This window comes from Recurvomyces mirabilis, assembly GCF_035927965.1.
Source record: "Recurvomyces mirabilis strain CCFEE 5264 chromosome Unknown scaffold_4, whole genome shotgun sequence".
Taxonomy (NCBI): Eukaryota; Fungi; Ascomycota; class Dothideomycetes; order Mycosphaerellales; family Teratosphaeriaceae; genus Recurvomyces; species Recurvomyces mirabilis.
Genome location: NW_027041938.1, coordinates 219,577 through 237,583, shown reverse-complemented (window position 1 = coordinate 237,583; position 18,007 = coordinate 219,577). Strand labels below are relative to the sequence as shown.

General features: G+C 54.3%; 9 protein-coding genes across 9 annotated transcripts; 5 read left to right on the top strand and 4 right to left on the bottom strand.

The window, feature by feature from the left end:
* Positions 1 to 187: 187 nt before the first annotated feature.
* On the top strand, positions 188 to 1,509 carry TRP4 (anthranilate phosphoribosyltransferase; the record flags this gene model as incomplete). Its single annotated transcript, XM_064834627.1, has 2 exons — positions 188 to 502; positions 565 to 1,509. The coding sequence occupies 2 exons, from the start codon at positions 188 to 190 to the stop codon at positions 1,507 to 1,509; spliced, it is 1,260 nt and encodes a 419-aa protein (XP_064697498.1).
* Positions 1,510 to 1,728: 219 nt separating this feature from the next.
* LTS14_001918 (uncharacterized protein) lies at positions 1,729 to 2,099 on the bottom strand (the record flags this gene model as incomplete). The annotated part of the gene is made up of 3 exons (XM_064834626.1): positions 1,729 to 1,783; positions 1,839 to 1,921; positions 1,992 to 2,099. 3 exons carry the CDS (start codon positions 2,097 to 2,099, stop codon positions 1,729 to 1,731), a joined length of 246 nt encoding a protein of 81 aa, XP_064697497.1.
* Positions 2,100 to 2,540: 441 nt separating this feature from the next.
* LTS14_001917 (uncharacterized protein) lies at positions 2,541 to 2,732 on the bottom strand (the record flags this gene model as incomplete). The annotated part of the gene is made up of 1 exon (XM_064834625.1): positions 2,541 to 2,732. One exon carries the CDS (start codon positions 2,730 to 2,732, stop codon positions 2,541 to 2,543), a length of 192 nt encoding a protein of 63 aa, XP_064697496.1.
* Positions 2,733 to 3,015: 283 nt separating this feature from the next.
* On the bottom strand, positions 3,016 to 3,465 carry LTS14_001916 (uncharacterized protein; the record flags this gene model as incomplete). The annotated part of the gene is made up of 1 exon (XM_064834624.1): positions 3,016 to 3,465. One exon carries the CDS (start codon positions 3,463 to 3,465, stop codon positions 3,016 to 3,018), a length of 450 nt encoding a protein of 149 aa, XP_064697495.1.
* A 999-nt stretch (positions 3,466 to 4,464) lies between these two features.
* On the top strand, positions 4,465 to 6,835 carry LTS14_001915 (uncharacterized protein; the record flags this gene model as incomplete). The annotated part of the gene is made up of 3 exons (XM_064834623.1): positions 4,465 to 5,443; positions 5,514 to 6,142; positions 6,200 to 6,835. The coding sequence occupies 3 exons, from the start codon at positions 4,465 to 4,467 to the stop codon at positions 6,833 to 6,835; spliced, it is 2,244 nt and encodes a 747-aa protein (XP_064697494.1).
* Positions 6,836 to 7,537: 702 nt separating this feature from the next.
* On the top strand, positions 7,538 to 8,544 carry LTS14_001914 (uncharacterized protein; the record flags this gene model as incomplete). The annotated part of the gene is made up of 2 exons (XM_064834622.1): positions 7,538 to 7,634; positions 7,688 to 8,544. The coding sequence occupies 2 exons, from the start codon at positions 7,538 to 7,540 to the stop codon at positions 8,542 to 8,544; spliced, it is 954 nt and encodes a 317-aa protein (XP_064697493.1).
* A 3,299-nt stretch (positions 8,545 to 11,843) lies between these two features.
* LTS14_001913 (uncharacterized protein) lies at positions 11,844 to 12,487 on the top strand (the record flags this gene model as incomplete). The annotated part of the gene is made up of 2 exons (XM_064834621.1): positions 11,844 to 11,898; positions 11,952 to 12,487. 2 exons carry the CDS (start codon positions 11,844 to 11,846, stop codon positions 12,485 to 12,487), a joined length of 591 nt encoding a protein of 196 aa, XP_064697492.1.
* Positions 12,488 to 14,381: 1,894 nt separating this feature from the next.
* On the bottom strand, positions 14,382 to 15,392 carry LTS14_001912 (uncharacterized protein; the record flags this gene model as incomplete). Its single annotated transcript, XM_064834620.1, has 1 exon — positions 14,382 to 15,392. The coding sequence occupies one exon, from the start codon at positions 15,390 to 15,392 to the stop codon at positions 14,382 to 14,384; it is 1,011 nt and encodes a 336-aa protein (XP_064697491.1).
* A 1,715-nt stretch (positions 15,393 to 17,107) lies between these two features.
* On the top strand, positions 17,108 to 17,767 carry LTS14_001911 (uncharacterized protein; the record flags this gene model as incomplete). The annotated part of the gene is made up of 2 exons (XM_064834619.1): positions 17,108 to 17,162; positions 17,211 to 17,767. The coding sequence occupies 2 exons, from the start codon at positions 17,108 to 17,110 to the stop codon at positions 17,765 to 17,767; spliced, it is 612 nt and encodes a 203-aa protein (XP_064697490.1).
* Positions 17,768 to 18,007: the final 240 nt, after the last annotated feature.

The window sequence follows — 18,007 nt, the reverse complement described above, 5'->3', positions numbered from 1 at the left end:
CACCTCCGTGAATCGCCGCATGTCAAGGCGGCATATCTTCGGCCGAACATGCCCTCTCTGAAGCCATTGAACAGTCATCAGTTTGTACCTTGGCAATAGCATACACACATCGAGCACATATGCAAGTCTTATGCAGAGTGCGTAGAACTTTTTCAAACTGTGATGTCCTTGCTTCATAGGAGCCAACATGGCAACCAACGACTCGGGCTTCGTCTCCGTAACCCCATTGCTTAAACGTCTCTCAACGCTGGAATCAGCACGCCAAGTACAAGCCTCTGAGATCGCCGCAGCCGTGGGCCTGATCTTTGATAACCGGATATCTCCAATCCAGTTTGCATTGCTGCTCTGGGCTCTTCACACCACCGGCCAGGATCATTCCCCAGAAGTCTTGGCGGCATGTGCCGCCTCAATGCGTGGAATGGCCGCCCAGGTCGACGTCGAGGCGTTGAGACAAGCGGTGTCAAGTAGATTACTGGCTCAGGGTCACTATGCGGGCGGCCTGGTATGGTATGCCCTGGTATTGCACATATCACGCGACTTTCATGATACTAATGAGACGTCTAGTGTGACATAGTGGGCACAGGAGGCGACGGCCACGACACCTACAATGTCTCAACCACTTCCTCCATCATCGCCTCAGCAGTCTTGATGATGGCTAAGCACGGCAACAACAGCAGTACCTCCTTATCAGGTTCCGCAGACTTGCTTCAACATGCTCAGCCCAAGGCCCCAGTAATTGCAGCCACTACCGCACAAGCCCTACCCGGTATCTACGGAAAGACGAATTACGCCTTCCTTTACGCCCGTGAATGGCACCCAGGCATGAAGTATGCCGCGGCCGTCCGCAAAGAAGTCCCCGTCCGCACCATCTTCAACCTCCTCGGACCCCTTGCAAATCCCGTCCACGACTCCGGGCTCCTCGAAGCCCGCATCCTCGGCGTAGCCCGCAAAGATATCGGGGCCCAGTACGCCGAAGCTCTGCGTTTGAGCGGCGCAACAAAAGCTCTGGTCGTCTGCGGCGACGAGAATTTAGATGAGATTAGTTGTGCTGGGCCCACGCATTGCTGGTACGTGCATGAGACTGGCGGTATGATTACGAACGAAGATGGCGAGAAGGTCAAGGAAGTCCGAATCACAGAACTTCTCATGTCGCCAGAAGACTTCGGCCTCCCACGACATCCACTCAGTGAGGTACATGGTGGTAAAGGCCCCACGGAAAACGCCCAGATCTTGATGAAGATTCTGCGGAATGAGTTGCCGGAGGATGATCCGGTGCTGCATTTTGTGCTGCTGAATACGGCTGCTTTGATCACTGTGAGTGGGATTTGTGAAGCGGAGACTAGTTCGATGGGCGAAGGTGATGATGGGGTTGTGGTGAAGGAGAGGGGCTCAGGGGGCTTGAGATGGAGGGAAGGGTTGCGGAGGGCGAGGTGGTGCATTGAGAGTGGGGCGGCGCTGAGGCAGTGGGAGGGGTTTGTCGAGGCTACCAATGCTCTTAGTAGTGCCTGAAACGTGTTCGTGCGGCTTGTAGACAACACTGGATATGCATTCTTTGACGGCCACAAGTTATCATATCTCAATGATCGCAAGTGAACTACACTTCGAGAAATCGAGCATCATTTCGACGACGGCTCCAAGTATCGCCGTATCATAGCTACGTACTCTCGCCGTCACCAAACGATCTCGTAGGTATCACAGCATCATGACCACAAAAGTGTCTGGTATCTCTCAACCGTGTGTAACCTTAGTCACCGTCCCATCATCCGCCGTGTGGATATTCAGCCTAGACGTCGTGAGTCAGCAATAAGCTCATCACAGGTAAAAGCCAAGTCTCTTACCTCTCCGGCTTATGATCCATCGTCGACATGTCGCCCTCCTTGATCATGCGGTGCTCCTTGGGGAGGTCGGTCTTGGCGAAGGTCTAAGCAGGAACATAAATCATCAGTAGCGATGGTGAAGGCAGCAAGGAGAAAAACAGGTCAGGAATTTACCGTCTCGTTGCTGCTATCTCCAATCTTCTTCCCCATCAACATGTTCATCCAGTCGTTGGTCTTATCATTGCCGCCTTCGGACATGAGTCCCGGGACCACGAGAGGCATATTGTCAGGTGTTGAATATGGAAATTCCTTGCTTTGGTCTTTTCGTTCTCTGGGTGTGATGAGATAGCGTGGAGTGTTCTGGCTTGTATCGGATCAAGAAGTCGATGTTGTTTGATTACTGTTCAGATAGTGGTGAAGTGTGGCAGTGAAGAGCAGGTACTGTAGCCAAGCAGTGTGACGTATGGGTGGGTGTGGGAAGTGGATACTAACTACGGAATGCTGCCGCCTGGAGGCAGGTACGCAACGCCGTGGCAAAACTCGCCAAGTACATATGTACATACACACACCAAGACCAGGGCTAGCACAGCACAACCACCGCCCAAGTTTGGTCCAATACGAGCACTATCAAAAAGTAAGAGCCATCAATCAAAACCGCGACAAACCGGTTCGCCCATCTACACTATCCCTCCATTCCCTCGCCACAACATCCCTAAGAAAAATTTACACTCCCTCACCCTCCCCCTTCCCCTTCGCATCCCGAGTCATATACCGCCTCACCTCCACCTCCTCCACCCCCCAAAGCCTCAAATCCATCTCCGACGTCTCCACAACCCTAAACCCGCATTTCTCGTACACATGCAGACCCGCAGGACTCGCATGTAACGTCTGTATCAACCCCCTCTCGTCTGCCATAGCGCAGCCCCACCGCACGAGCATACTACCTGCGCCCCGGCGTTGGTGGGACGGGTGCGTGACTAGGACGGAGAGATCTGCCACGCCGAAGAAAAGGGGCGTCAACAATGATCGTCTTTTCTCTTTCAAGGATATGAGACGGAATGGGTGGGCACGTACGGGCATGTGGTTGGCCGTGGATGTACTTGGCTGTGTAGGGTTTTGATTGCTCGTGCATTGCTTCCTGAAGGAATTGACGGTGTCAGCCGTGCCATGCGGGATAGGCTGGCTGGCTGGCTGGCTCTCAAGCTGTGTAGAGATAGGCAGGAAGCTTGATCGCTGTAGATGAGATGGTGACCTTGATGGAAGAGCTCTGGATGGGATAGCCTGGCTTTCTTACCATGACACTCGGCCTCTTCACCTCCTTCTTCACCTCCCCCTCCGCCACAGGAGCCGAGTCATCCACCTCTACCTCTGCTTTCGGCTCCTCCGGCTCAAACTGAAACCGCCACAACGCCGCCGCCACCATCCTCTCCCCCTTTAACTCCGTATCAACGACCTTCAACCACTTGACCCGATCGTTCTCCACAAACCCCTGCTGCGTAAACTTCAAGACCCACTGTTCCCGGGTTTCGCCTGCGGGGATGTCGTGCGCCATTGCTTCCGCTAAACCCCAATCAGCCATTGCGGCGGCGTCCAGGGCGGCGAAGGCGGGGATGTCAGTGTATTGGAGGGGGAGGATTTGGAGGACCATGATGGGGGGCAATATGAATGAGGTGGGGTCGTACTTGGGGGGTTTGAATGTGATGACCTGTCTCGGAATACTGCGGTTTGTTTGTTCGGAGGTGCGATGTATGCTCGCGGTGTTGATACTGATGTCTATGCTTGATATGAGTCATGTTTCGTCGGGCTTCAGCTCCTGCCTGATTGGGATGTGGAGGGTGACTGTGTTTTGCTCGATCATGCATTTCGTTTTCCATACAGCTTGCCACCTACCGCGCATCCTCTCTCCTTCATTATCTCCAGTACCTACCCTCGTGGCGTTGCTTCGCGAACATCGCTCTTTCTGGTGGAGCTGTGGCGTACTGCTGCATTGACCTTTGATGTTTGCGCACGACGGGTACGAGCGAATGTTGAGTGGTTTTGATCCCTCCTTCCATGCATGATCAAGACGACGTGATGGAGTGCAGAGGCGACTGCGTTCTAGATTTATTGACCGTGCGCTGGTTCTTCTTTACCGGCGATCGTGAAGCAGCATGTTAAAAATCTTTATCGCAAGGCACCCCATGCGAGATCTGGGTTGACATGGCGGCTAACCAGCCACTCGCGCCGTTGTCTTTGCGCCATTCGCGATCGGGAAGATCCGCACTTATGAGATATGCAAGATGACTTCATGGCAGGTGTGAAAATCGGGTCTCCGCATGGTGAGGTTGGAGACGTGCTGCACGCGTGCGGCCACGCAGCATCATCGAGACCCGGCCAATGTCTCTGCGCTGTAGTGCTTGCGGGATATGCATCGGATCTATTTACGTGCAATGGCAGGGAATGGCACGAATGGCTTCAAGGTAACGCTGCATGTCGTCTTGTCTGACAACACACTACTTTCTGTCATCCATCGCGCTACCGAAACCTACCCTGCTTAAACCTTGGTTGAAAGCATCAGTGCTTCGTGCGCCGTCCCGATCTCTACTTCAATTCATCTGACTTGATGATCTAATAAGCAGAGCATGTCGATATAGATCCATTGTCGAGGATGAATGTAGCTCAGGCTCGTGCTGCTCGTCGCCAAACGCCCATCCTTCCCTTTCTACGCCGCAAGACGAAAACGGACCGCGACACCCTCTCTCGGAACTCATCTATAGCGACCAGTCAAGCCCAGTCAAACAAGACGCCGACAGCTCAGCATTGGCAGCCAGCAGCGGAACCAGCCCGACCAGACGAACCCGACACGGAACAGATAACCGTCCAGGCTGGTGCGCTTGACCTTGCCCAAGAGCCGGACGGAACAGCAACACAACCGGACGAGCTCGACTTTGCGCCAGAGCCAGAGGTATACCCGGAGCAGGTGGAAGAAGTCATGTCTGCTCCACGGTCCATCAGTCCCCCAAGCGTCTTCGACCACGTCGACACCCGCGGCCAGCAACACCAACATCAACAGCACTACACCCCACCCACCACCGTCAACAACAACCCCGGCTCCGGCTCCGGCGAAGACGAACCCTCCTACGACCTCAAGCCGCCTCCCCCATCCGCCACCCACGACAACGTCGAAGCCCTCTCCGACCGTCTCTTCTCCGCCGATCATCTGGACGCGATAATCCGAGATCACAACCACGCTGCTCGTCTCACTCGCTTCCTGAATCAATACCGGCCTCAGCAAGCAGACACCCTCGCCCGGTATATGGAGACGAAAAAGGCCATCGCAGCCATACAGTACGCGAACGCCATCGCAGAACAGATCCCCCCGAACCAAGGCCGTCCACGCTATGTAGCGGCAACACTAGACCAGCGCTTCGAGGCCAAGTCGGCGGAGATAGTGGAGGATCTTGTGGAGGAGGCCTTGCCGGCATATATCACACATAGACTCGTCACCCTTGTCACGGACACATTGGTCAAGGAGATCACGGGAAATAGCGCCCCGGTGATGCGGGAACTGATCCCCAGTCTAGCGGAAGTGTATTGCGTGACTGATCCTTCTTTGCCGGACAATCCTATCGTCTATGCTTCAGAAGGTATGCCTCTTTTCACAAAGCATTCCCCTGAGAGCGCGCCCGAAGACAAAAGCTGACAGATGTGCAAAAGAATTTTACAACACCACCCAATACGGCCGCGAATACACCATCGGCCGCAATTGCCGCTTCCTCCAGGGGCCCAAATCTAGCAACGCCACGGTGCGACGGATGATCGAAGCTATACAATCCGGCCAAGAAATCTGCGAGACGATATTGAACTATCGCCGAGATGGTTCACCGTTTATGAATCTCCTCATGCTGGCCCCGCTCTATGATAATAAAGGCCAAGTCCGATATTTCCTCGGCTGCCAAATCGACGTCAGCTCCCTAATCGAGAACGGGAGGGGTCTGGAGTCCTTCTCCGGCTTACTCGCGCAAGATCGTAGCGAGAGTCGTTTCGGGGGAAGGGATAGATCTGCTCACAATGCTCTCAATGAGCTCGGGCAGATGTTGAGTGAGGAGGAAGGGAGGATGGTCGGGAGTGGGAGTGGGAGGGCGAGGAGTTTCGCTTCTGCTGAGGGAGGAAAGTCGGGTGCGCAGGCGCAGCAGCAGCAGCAGTATCAGTCGTCGTCGACGGCGACGCCGCAGAGGAGGGGCAAGAGGATTTTGTTGGGGATGGAGGAGACGGCTACGGAGAGGACGCTTTGGCCTAGTGCGGCGCTTGGACCGAGTGGGAGGTTACCGGGCGTTTATCAGAATGTGAGTCGTGGTGAGTGTGAGCTTGTGAGTGTGAGCTTGACTGACCTGAAGTGCTAGTACCTCCTCGTGCGCCCCTACCCCTCTCTACGCATCACCTTTACCTCCCCCGCCCTCCGCATCCCAGGCCTCCTGCAGACGAAATTCCTCGAACGGATTGGCGGACCCCAGCATATTCGCGAGGGAATCTTGGATGCGATGGCCCATGGCACGAGTGTGACGGCGAAGGTGAGTTGGCTTACTCATTCTAATGAGGCGGGGAAGAGGGACTCGGCGATGGTCGGGAAACCGCGCTGGATCCATTGTACGCCTTTGCTGGGGAGTGATGAGAGGGTCGGGGTGTGGATGGTGGTTATGGTTGAGAATGAGGAGGTTACGGGCTCCTTGAACCGCCACCAGCAGCGGGATCAGCAGGGTATGGGTATGAGTTCCGAGGACGTCGGAGGGCGCTTGGGGGGTTCTATCGGGAGTGGGAATGGGAATGGAGTGGTGAGTCCGAGGTACCAGGAGGATCGAAATAAACTCTATTCGGAGTATTTGAGGCGGGAGGGACGGCCGGATACGGCGGATAGTGGGATGGGGGTGGGGAGTAGGGCCGGGAGTCAGAGGGAGGTGGGGAGTCATCAGCAGAGGGAGGGGCCGGCGGAGAGGGAGAGGGAGAGGAGGGAGGTGGATGATCAGTTTCGGGATTTCTGAGGGAGTCGAGGTCTGCTCTGGTCAGATGACACGGGGGAGGGAGCTGCTCCGAGGCGAGTATGCTGTGCTCCCGAATCTGAGAGACTCGGATGCGTGGGGTGCTGGTGGAGAGGGTGTAATTGTATGTATTGAAATGCCTGCTAAGTTGCCATATGATGTTAGAGCTGTATGATATGAAATCATGGCATTTAGATAGAACTGAATTTGACCCCACACAAGCTGATAGCCAGAACCCGCGCTACTTGGCTGCGCCCTTCTCGCCAATCACAATATGCTCGGTCATCAGCTCGCATCAATCACGCCACGCCAAGCGGGCCCGAAACGAGACTGGGCGCCAGTTCGGGGCATGGTCGAATCTACCACGGACTTGTTCACTGATCTTTATGATGAACATTGCTATCGCGCGAGACTTACAGACGCCTTAGTCAGCCCTTATTGACATGCATATGTCGATGCCGACAGCGTCTACTATTGGCGGAAGGGCATGCTGTGCTGATTACAGTATGCACTTCTTATGGGTCGGCCATGATGGTGTGAGATTTCGGCCGTGGAGCTGTGCAGGACACAGAAACTACAAGAGATTTGGCTGTCCTCCTCGCTGTGAAGGAAGATTATAGGTTACATGAGTTACGTTTTTTTGGTTCAGGACCCAGAGCAATCTTTCCACGGCACTCGCAATACCACTAAACCACCAAGCCCATCATGCCTTTGTCCGACGACCCTAAAGTCAATGTGACGGCCGACCAGCTGGTGAAAGGTCTGCGTGGTGCTTTCCATACTCCACGGGAGTTTCGTGCTGGTATTTCATGACTTAAAACCCTCATGTTCTACGCTCCACTAAAATCAACTCAGCCCACGCCCGCGGCAAGCTCGTCGGGGGCACTTTCACTCCGTCTGCTGAAGCTGGAAACCTGTCAAAAGCACCGCATTTCAACCATCCCGTCCCCCTCATCGTCCGCTTCTCCAGCTCCACCGGCCTCCCGCAAATCCCGGACACGGATCCCAATGGTATGCCCCGTGGTATGGCCGTCCGCTTCGTGCTGAGCGAGGACGGGCATAGGCATACGGATATCGTGTTCCATTCCACCAAGGCCTTCCCTGCTCGGACGGGCGAGGAGTTTCTGGAGGTGCTGGCTGCGATTGGGGACGGGAGTATTGGGGAGTATCTGGATGCTCATCCAGCGGCTGCTCGGTTTGTGAATGAGCCCAAGCCTTTCCCGATTAGTTTTGGGACGTTGGCGTATTTTGGTCTTCATGCGTTTAGGCTTGTTCCGGAGACTGGCAGGGAGACGATTGTACGATATCTGATCGAACCGGTAGCTGGTGTTCATACTCTATCAGCGGAGGAGGTTGCCCAAAAGTCAAGTACCTACCTCTTCGACGAGCTGGAAGAGCACTTGTCGACCTCACCAGTAGAGTTCAAGCTTTTAGCTCAAATCGCAGAAGCAGGCGATCCTACGAACGATGTTACGAAACACTGGCCTGAAAGCAGGAAGAAAGTGGAGCTGGGCATAATCAAGCTTGAGGAGAGTGTGGTGGAGCCACAGGATGCTAGGGAGCAGAAGAGGATCATCTTCGATCCGATTCCCAGAGTTGATGGAGTGGATGCGAGCGATGATCCGTTGCTTGAGATACGCGCGGCGGTGTATTTGATTGGTGGTAAAGAGAGGAGGGCTGCTCCTGTTGTTAGTGCGGCGGCTGTAGCTTGATAGCACGTCTACCACCGCGTTCTGTGCATCAAATGTCAATGGCGTAACTCTGCTAAATTCTGGCATGGATACTGGGTTTTGAGTAAGACTATGTTGAGTGTCTACGATTGCTTGCTTGCCGAATACGCCTGGTCATCGATTGATCACAATTCTCTATCGATAATCAAAATCCAAGACATGCTTGTTCGATGCCGTTAGTGACCTGCGCAGGACGGAGTACTACCCAAACGTGCAAATAAGATCAATCGCGAGGAGTGTCGATGAGTGGTAGTAGTCCCGGCCCATAATAGCGCACAGGCGATTTCGTATAGTGATAACAGCCGCACCAGAACACAGCCATGAACATCTCCCTGCTACGCTTCCACGTACTCCTCAGCTTTCCAAGTGTAGTTGCTACTTGCATCACCGCCGCACGAGAGGTTGGCAGAAAACTCTTTCAGAACCTGCCTTGTCTGCTCGGTTGTGGAACCAGCTCGCAATCCTAACTGATGTCTTACCACCCGCAATTCTGGAGAGTCGCGGCCCATTACTTGGGTAAGGGCGTAGTCCAGGAAGTACAATTCGGGACCGCGGTAGCGGGGACCATCTGGTCGGTCTGGAGGTGGTGAGGGTCGACAACTTGAAGCTGTGCTATTGCAGGTTTGGTCATCCCTCATCATGATATCTGTAGGAGAGCAACTCGGTAGTGAGTTGACGGGAGCGTCGCGGCTTAATGAGGAGGCTAGAGTATAGGATGGTGCGCAGCTCGTTTGCAGATGAATGCCGCGGCTTTGTTGTTGTGGACTCATCCAGTCTATGTGGCGATCCCGGACATGCTTGTCCAGGTGATCTTTCCGACTGAATGTTCTCGCTTCGCCACTTTCTGACCAACAGAGATTGCATGTGTGATTTGCGATATCCCTGTGCGTAGCTTTGTGCCTGATCAGGGCATCGCGCCTGAAATAGCTTTTGACGCAGCCAGGCGCGTCGCAGCTGAAAACACGATGAGACGCCGCTCGTGCGTGTCGTTCTAGACTGTCCAGAAGAGGGTAGACGGCATAGCATACTGTACACTCGTACTGCCGTGACTGACGTCCGCTCGCGGAAGACCTGGAAGCAGTATAGGTGTTTGACAGTGCTGTAGCGGAGTCAACTCTGTGCACTCGCTGGTGGACTCTCCAGAGCTGTGGCACTGGCGTTTGGGCGGTCGATCTGTCGGTTGACTGTAGCCCACCCTGATCACTGGACAACGGCGAACGACTTGCAGCATCGGCTGCCAAGGCCTCGTACAACTCCATATTGCCCTCAAAAATCTTCTCATGGCTAGAAGATATGGCAGAAGAGTATGTGTTATCACGCAGGAAGTCGCCCATTTGCCCAGATGACGATTCTGCGCGATGAGACCAAGTACCAATGCCGGACAAGTCGTCGTGAGGGAGTGACCGGCTCTCTCGACTACGACTCTCGTGCGGAAAGTCGATGAATTGTAGACTTCGCTGATCATGTCCATGAACGAGGTGGGCCATAACGGCCATTCTCATACCAAAAACAACGCTATATGAGGCTCAATGGCGAGGAAGAAGAAAGAGAAGACTGGTGAGGCGGCCTCGGAGGACACCGATGGTCTACATGTCGCCAAAGCTCACCGTCCCAGGCGTCTGAAGGCTGCCGTCCCACAACAAGGCTCATGGTTACTCGCGTCCACGTATGGTCAAGTGCATCTGTCGAGGGGGATGGGACATCGAATGATGGACTGGGGCTGATGCAGCCACGCGACTAACCCACGGAGCTTCAATACGCTAGTCTTTATCGGTCGAGGACCGGGTTTTAGGTGAGACGTCACCCAGGTCAGAGGTAAGAGGGGGGATGTGGTAGGTAAGAGGCGTGCGAACAACAACATCTTCTATCTATGCATATATGTCTGTGTAGTTGCAACAGATCTGGTGGTGCTGCTGCCACGCTCTATATGCCTCAGTCATTGCCCACGTCGCCCATCACGCTTCGCCACAGGCAATCTCACTGGCTAGAACTTCTCACCGGTCTGGCAAGCAGCATCGCCTTCTTGCCTTCACGCCACACCCGCACTTCCTTGACACCTACACAACAACCGACCAATCGATCAAGCTGTCTGACGCGAGCCGAGAGTGATGGAGCTGCATACGTGGCATGCAGGATGATGCCGTGGTCGTCGCCCGCCAAGGCCTGCAATGGTAGCTCGTGATCGGGATCGCTACGCCGAATCGACCTTCCCAGAGCTACCAGGATACCCTGCACTGCATGGTAGTATGAGCAGGATTGATTGAGGTGTGCCGCCCTGCATGCATCGCACGAGCAGTGCTTGCGGCCGCCCATGCACCTCGCTGAGAAAGACCAGCCGGGATGCGGACATGTTCTCCTTCAGCAGACGACTGGGGAACCTCAGGCTATCAAACCAGCTCCCTCCCTCGCAGTCGTGTTCAGACGGCTGTCCTGGAGTCCGGCTTGAGCAGAGAAGATTGGCTTGGCATACGCAAAGGAGGGGCTTCAGCAAAGACGCATGTGCTGAAAGCGGGGTGCCAACCACAAACGGCGCAGACATCTGCAGATGGGACACTGGAGCATACGTCTGACACGGCCAAGCCACAGACTATATGAAAACTCAATTCGAGGTTGATCTGAGCGACGGAGCAGCTTGGTTAAGTGAAGCTGCAGGCTCGGTACACTCCACTTTCGGCTTCGCGGCAGGTCATGGTCTGGAATCCCCAACGGATCACTCCTCCGAGCTGGACATGTGGGCTCTATTTGCTGTGACCCCTACAGCAGCCTGCCACCGACCCGCTAGTCGTCTGACCTTGGCTTGCGTGCAACTCTGATGTGGTCCATCGCAATCTCCGCTCTACACGCCCAGCCAGTGCTGCCAGCACGAGTACACGACGATCATCTCTGGCGCATCTCCCTGTGACTCCTGTCGAGCGCAAGTGGCCATTATTGGAGCCAATATTGCAGGCTCCATCCCAGCACGAGCGAAGCTCCTGAGCTGAGTCTGAAGCTTGCCGCAAGCATTTGTCGCCTCTCCAATAAGCAGCGCAGCCGCCAACATGTCACACACCCATTCGACTGCACCCATTGGCGGTGCGAAGGCATGCCGTCGCTCCGATCCCTATCTCTGTTTCATGTATGCAATCCGTGCGCCCATAAATACTGCTCCTGGCGACGCCCGCACTTAGAGCGAGAGAAGTATCAAGCTCATTCCACATTTCACCGCCCACTCTCAAGCTGGACTCTGCACACTCATACCTCTCTTCAATTAGTCCTTTGACGAAGCGTAGCACCCTCAAGACATGTCTCAACACAAGAGACCTGCTACTTTCTCAGATCAAAGCGGGACCAAAAACAGTGAGTGACGGGTGCTACAATACTAAAGATTCGGGCTGATTGGGATTCCACAGAATCGGCTCGGCGAGCAGTCGGTCACTCGCGGGACGCAACGCGCCTCGCCTCGCACAACAACTTCACCTCGGACCTACGCGGCTCCACAGAGCCTGTCGACGTGGGCCATGCGCACGAGGAACATCAACATGAATTTCAGCCACAAGTACACTCTGGCCCTCGATGCTCGACACCAGAGAGTCTCCCATCCCTAGAGAACGGTTCAGATGGAATCGCCGACGAGAGTACGCTTAGTGAAGACGAAGATGCGGCCACCATTGGCTCCCCAAAAGCGAATGCTCTTCTCCCAAGCACAGCACCGCACATGCCCCGCCACCTGAACGCGCAGAGCTTGCAACTCCACAACACCATGAGTGACGCTGCTTGTGAGGACGACGAGTTCGACAATGCCCAGCCCATCTTGGCTTGGGATATGAGCCTCGATGACCCATGGTCGCTCATGAAGGTCAGGGCTGGGTACGGTCCTGAGTGGCACGAAGCCGACCTCCAGATGCGGCTGGCCGACATGGAAGCCGCTATTCTTCGTAAAAACTAGCTGGGTGATGCAAGGGTACTGCACGAATGGCGTTTGGGTGTATGATGGTGTACAGTGAGATGCTATTGCACAAAGCCATCGACTGTATGACTGGCTTAGATAGGCGTTGTAGGAACTCGCAGGTTTATGTTGATAATGTAGACGTACGTAAACATCTCCATATATTTCGCAGTCGTGACATAACTCTTCACGATATGACTTCGCTTTCTTCCTGATACTCTTGTGTCACCGACTGAGATGAGTAGTGGGAGAGGAAGCTGTACAATTTCCCGCTCGTTCTAGGTGGAGATCAGCCTGTCGATCCGCGCCGCCCTCGCTTGCAACTGTGATCAAGGCAGAGACGTCACCAGACATGACTGGCATCAACACACACTGTACACTCAGCCTAAGTCCTATTCACTGAATAACAATAAGACCTAGAATGCGACTGATACGCCACTCGTGCACGTTCGTGACGCAAGGCATGATGTGACCTTCCGCTATCTACAAGGTCATGCGCCGGGACATCCGCAGACAGAGGTTGGAGGACCTTCGCACGTCATGCAGCGCAAAGGCCGCAGTTGGTATCTCGAACGAGCTCAGGAGATTTGAACAGGTGCACCATACGTCCTCATGTCGTTAGAGGCGCCAATCAAGGTATTCCTCGAAGGTTGATTTGTGCCATACAGGGGAAGCTCGGCGAGAATGAGGTCTGATGTAACCCCATACGTGGTAGATATATTGCGGTCGGAGGGAGTTCTTTAATGTCCTTGAAAGTGATACAGTGCCATCGCAAGTCATCGGCCAGGGGAAGGAGTCAAGGCGGATTTGGCAAGAGTGATTGGAAGGTCAGACTGCAGCTGAAAGGGAATCCAAAAGCGCGGGCTGTCTGTCTGTGGAAAGCAGTATCTGCAAGGGGCTGCCGGATATGTAGCACTTCCTCATTCGACTCTGCGGCATTCTCTACCATGTCTGAAGGACTGCTGCTCGATCGATGAGACGACTGTGATGCATATGACACGATAGATGCGGTCAAATTAAGCCAAGGGCCTTCGTCAATACTATCGTTGCCGTACCGGTCTTGTGGATGGAACATATTGTTGTGATGCTCCACCTCGTCAGGCTGATGCGATTGGATTCCATGAGAAGCCATTCGAACGGGGTAGAACCTACCAGAGGACCCGTTCGCGGGTGAGTCCTGTCCGTGCAGACATTAACGATTCAACGAGTACTCGATCTTGTCGCAGGCTTCCAAGATGGCGCTTACTGAATCCTGAAGCTCCGAGGGAAGTGCAGCAAAGCAAAGTCACGAGACTCAGGAGTGAGCCAGAAGCTTGCGTGAGCCTCGTGCCAGGCTATGGAGGATGGAAGCGAGCAGTACGGACATATGCAGCCGTCGTGCTGCTCCTGCAGCAAAGTGCGATCTGGTCACTACGAGAAAAGCTAGCAGCAGGCACGACTACCTCTCGACCAACCAATCAAGAATGAGAAGTGAGCGCATGTGTTCGGCGAGATGTCGCGTCCACTTTCCACAGCCTAGGAGGCCCATCTTGACCGCCCACGTACGGTGCTGGGCGGATGAGGAATTGGAGGGTTCGGCGTTCTGTGGGTGATGATCAAGAGAACCCACTTGTTGTTGATCATTTAGATGATCGGACAAGCTCACTGTACGTTGTGCCACCTAGCGACCATCCACGACCATGTAGTCATCCCATGTTCGACTTCGTACGATCTTGCACGAGTTCGTGTAGGGCAGGACTCGGCTGTTGTTTCAGCCAAGACTACCCGCTACTGAATCGTATATACATACTATCTATGATGTCATCTTCGTCGTGAGAACGCCACGGACAATGAAAGCAATATGCCCGACTCTGATCAAGCTAAAAGTAGCATGATGATCCAAAAACGACGCTCGTCACAGACTGCCGTTCCGGACGTTTCTCATCTTCGCCAGGGATCTCCGCAGGCGCAGAGCAGGACTAGCTGGTGTGATCGACGGCGTGCTTGGCGAGCTGTTCGCAAGGCGCGCGGCGGGAGTCTTGCCAATAGATGCCGAGATATTGGCATGAGGATGCTGCGTGCGGATATGCTGCTGAAGATGATCCTTGCGAGCGAATCGTTTCTGTTGTTGGGAGCTCTCGCATATTTTACAGAGGTGCAGGCTGGACTCTCGATGTGCCTTGACGTGTCTCACGTACACGTCTCTGCGGGTGTATTTATTGCCGCACTCCGCACATTTGTACGATCTGTGTCCTTCGAACTTTGCATGATCCTCCAGTTTGTAGTATGTGGCGAAGTTCATCCCGCAGGCTGAGCAAGTGAACCGACCTTCGTCGTCTGACGGCCCACTGTCATCCGACACAGAAAGGGTTTCAGATGAGTGAGGGGAATCCGGGCGCGTGGATAGGTCACTGTCCAGTTCCAGAGACGCCAAACAAGTAGGACTGTCGTCAAAAGGTGAGTAATCTTGGTTGGAGCTGAAGGCTGGGTAATCGTGTCTAGGATATCCTCCAGCGCTGTTCCACCCTCCGCCAGACGAAAGTCGAACGTATCGAGGTTGACTGTTCAAAAGAGACGGGTCGACAGATTCAGTTTCGGAGATCATATCAAGAGATTGCCACGTTGCTGGGTGAGGATTGGCCATGATAGGGTCGTAATCATATAAGGTGAGGTCCTCACTATGTGCTGTGAAGTTGCTTTGCATCGAATCTGTTCGGGCCATCGGCTGCGAAACCCTTGCTGTCGGCATTGAGACCAATGAGCTCGTGCTGGCATTGGCCCAGTTATACCATGGTCTGTCATATACACTGGGCAGAGCCAGATCTCTGAGCTCGTCATTGTCATCAGTGTATAGTCCCCTACTGTCATTGTCTGGTTGTGTTAGATATGGCTGATATGAAGGATATGAGTGGTTGTGGTCAGACATGCTGGTACTTGCTAGAAAAACCAATAGACGGAGCAGAGCAGGTCGCCCGCGAGGAGTTTATTGCGGCCTCGACGCCGTTCTGCAAGTGCAAGCATCGATCGCATCGGGGCCAAGCTACGTTGTTTATGCGATACCGGGCGGTAGGTGTAACGCTTTACAGCAGTAGGGCATGCTCAAGGTATCGTGAGGATGCCGGCTTCAACGTATATTGGTCCAGGGGCCGCGTGCGTGACCCTCCTGAGGGCGCAGAGCTTACCGTGGCCGTTGGCCGATGCTGCAGAGCGGCGGCGCTAGCCACATGGAGGAGCCCACAACGTCTTCATCTCAGCCACCCGAATATGCCTCATACATCAGCATGATTACGTGCCTGTTGCCTGTTGCCAATTCTAGTCCGGGCCTGTTGCCCTCTAGTACGATATAACGAGCATCAGATGCGTGGAAATTCGACGTGCGTCGCTCCAATTTTGGATGGCGTTCTTCTCGATCAAGCAGCTGCGACAACGATCATGATTGCCCACACCGTCGTATCGGGGACCGCTCAGTGGACCGCCATACGAGGCACCTCGACGACCATACCATCTAATCAGCCAACTAGCGAGCCGGATCCTCCTTGAACCTGACACGTCACGACCAGTCGAATATCTCCCGCGCCTACCAATGGACGCACGGCACAGTACACCGACAATGCCGGAAGGGCACCGGCCAGGCTCAGCGAGGCGTCGACCTCTGAATACGAGAAGCCACGGGATCCGCGACCAGCTCTCCATTGAGCAGAAACAGGCGAAGGTGCAGTAGCGCGCAGGCAACCAAGTTGAGGCCGCCTTCGCCAAGCCTCATCCGGACAACCCCATAGGTTAACGACCTTGGTCGGCAGACCCGTGATCGAGTAGTGTGGCACGATTGGACGACTTGTGCTTACCGCTCTTGTCAGGCGTCATCGGTCTATCGCGAGAGCATCTGAACGGAAGACAGAGTGGACCGAAGAACAGCGGGATATGCATTGAGGTGAGCATGTCACCAAAGGCACGAGATACCGAGGAGCGCCACGTACTTCCATTCGGAAGCCAGAACTTCCAGGCATAATCGACCCCGTCGTGCTGCAAGAAGACTATACCTCCACACTGCGTGATCTCTTGCCGTGGTAAGCATGACTTATCACTATTCAGTCCCGCACGGCATCTTTCTAGCTGCCACCAATGGTCGGTGCGGATGCTTCCCCACGCTACTCGGAGCATCTTACACCCGACGCCGTCGAGAGCGAGACTGCTGTCTGCCGGAGCTTGGCTAGGGTTTACCTCAGACACATGTTGGCATCCAATGGTATATACAATGTGTGCAAGACTGCTGCATCCAGATACAGAGCTCGCTGCGAATGTATCTTGCAAGCATTGATGATACCGAGCTGCACGGGTCTCCTCTGACCACGGCACACCACCACTGCGCCTCCGCGACGAGGTCATGCGAAACGTGAGTGTTGATCTTTGACCCCGCCACAAATTGCACCGGAGCATCGTATCGCACCGAGTACTGACTACCAGCACGATTCACGCGGGTTTGCAATATTCTTTTGCCCCTCGCTTTTGCCCTCGGTTTTGCCCCTAGCTCTTGCATCTTCCTACGGATTGCTGCTACGTAAACCTCCTCGTCAACCTTTGTAACTTCAAAACCGTGATATGAAGCATTTCTCGAACCCTCTCGCGTACAGACAATGCACCATGGCTGATCGCGCGCAAGTTTCGTTTCCCAACCCTCCAGTGACCGGCATTTCTGGTAAGCTTTGGTTCTAAGATATCAGATGCACCTGCTGACAGACACAAGCCAATGCGCAAAATGCTCCTGGAGACTCCAATGCGATCATAGGAAAAGAAATCTGCGCGTCCGACTGCGATGTGCAGGGACATGCTTCGCGCAGAAAGACACCCTCCCTCATATCGGACGATGGCTCATTCGCCGAAAGCGACACCGAGAGCATTGCGGCACGATCCGACGTTGGCGAAGAACTCGATCGTGCGGAACCACAACACCATGTCTCGGATACACTATACCTGAATAGCGAAGTGCTAGCCATGCAGACGGATGCTCATGGTGCTCATGACGAATTGCCAACGGCTGCTGAGCACGATGCGCACACCGATGCCGAGGACAAGGACTCCCATCAACGTGGTTGTCTCTATGGCACTGTGCCTCGTGAGGATGACTTTGACTTTGCAGCTGGCACAGATATCTTGGCCGACATGAATATCCAAACTGAGTACGCAAGTGACGGCCTTAACCCGTACGACTTGTCACCCTTCAGGCTTCTGGCCATTGCTGTTGGAGGACAGCGGCCAAGTCGCATCTCTACGATTGAGAACTGGTTGTACAATCAAAGTTGACTAGTGCGCGCTGCAGTTGCCCATCAGTGGGCGAGTGCGAGTGTTGTGGCGCAAACTGTGTATGAACATGGAATGCATGGCGAACGCGACTGCAGAGCGAGGGTGAGCGCGAAAATTCGATATCTAGATCTACAACAGATACATCTATTTCATCCTGAAAGTCAAATTATGTTTGTGGCCATGGCATGCCCTCCACATGTTCACCCAAATCGGCGGCTCGGTCATCGAACCAGGGCGGGT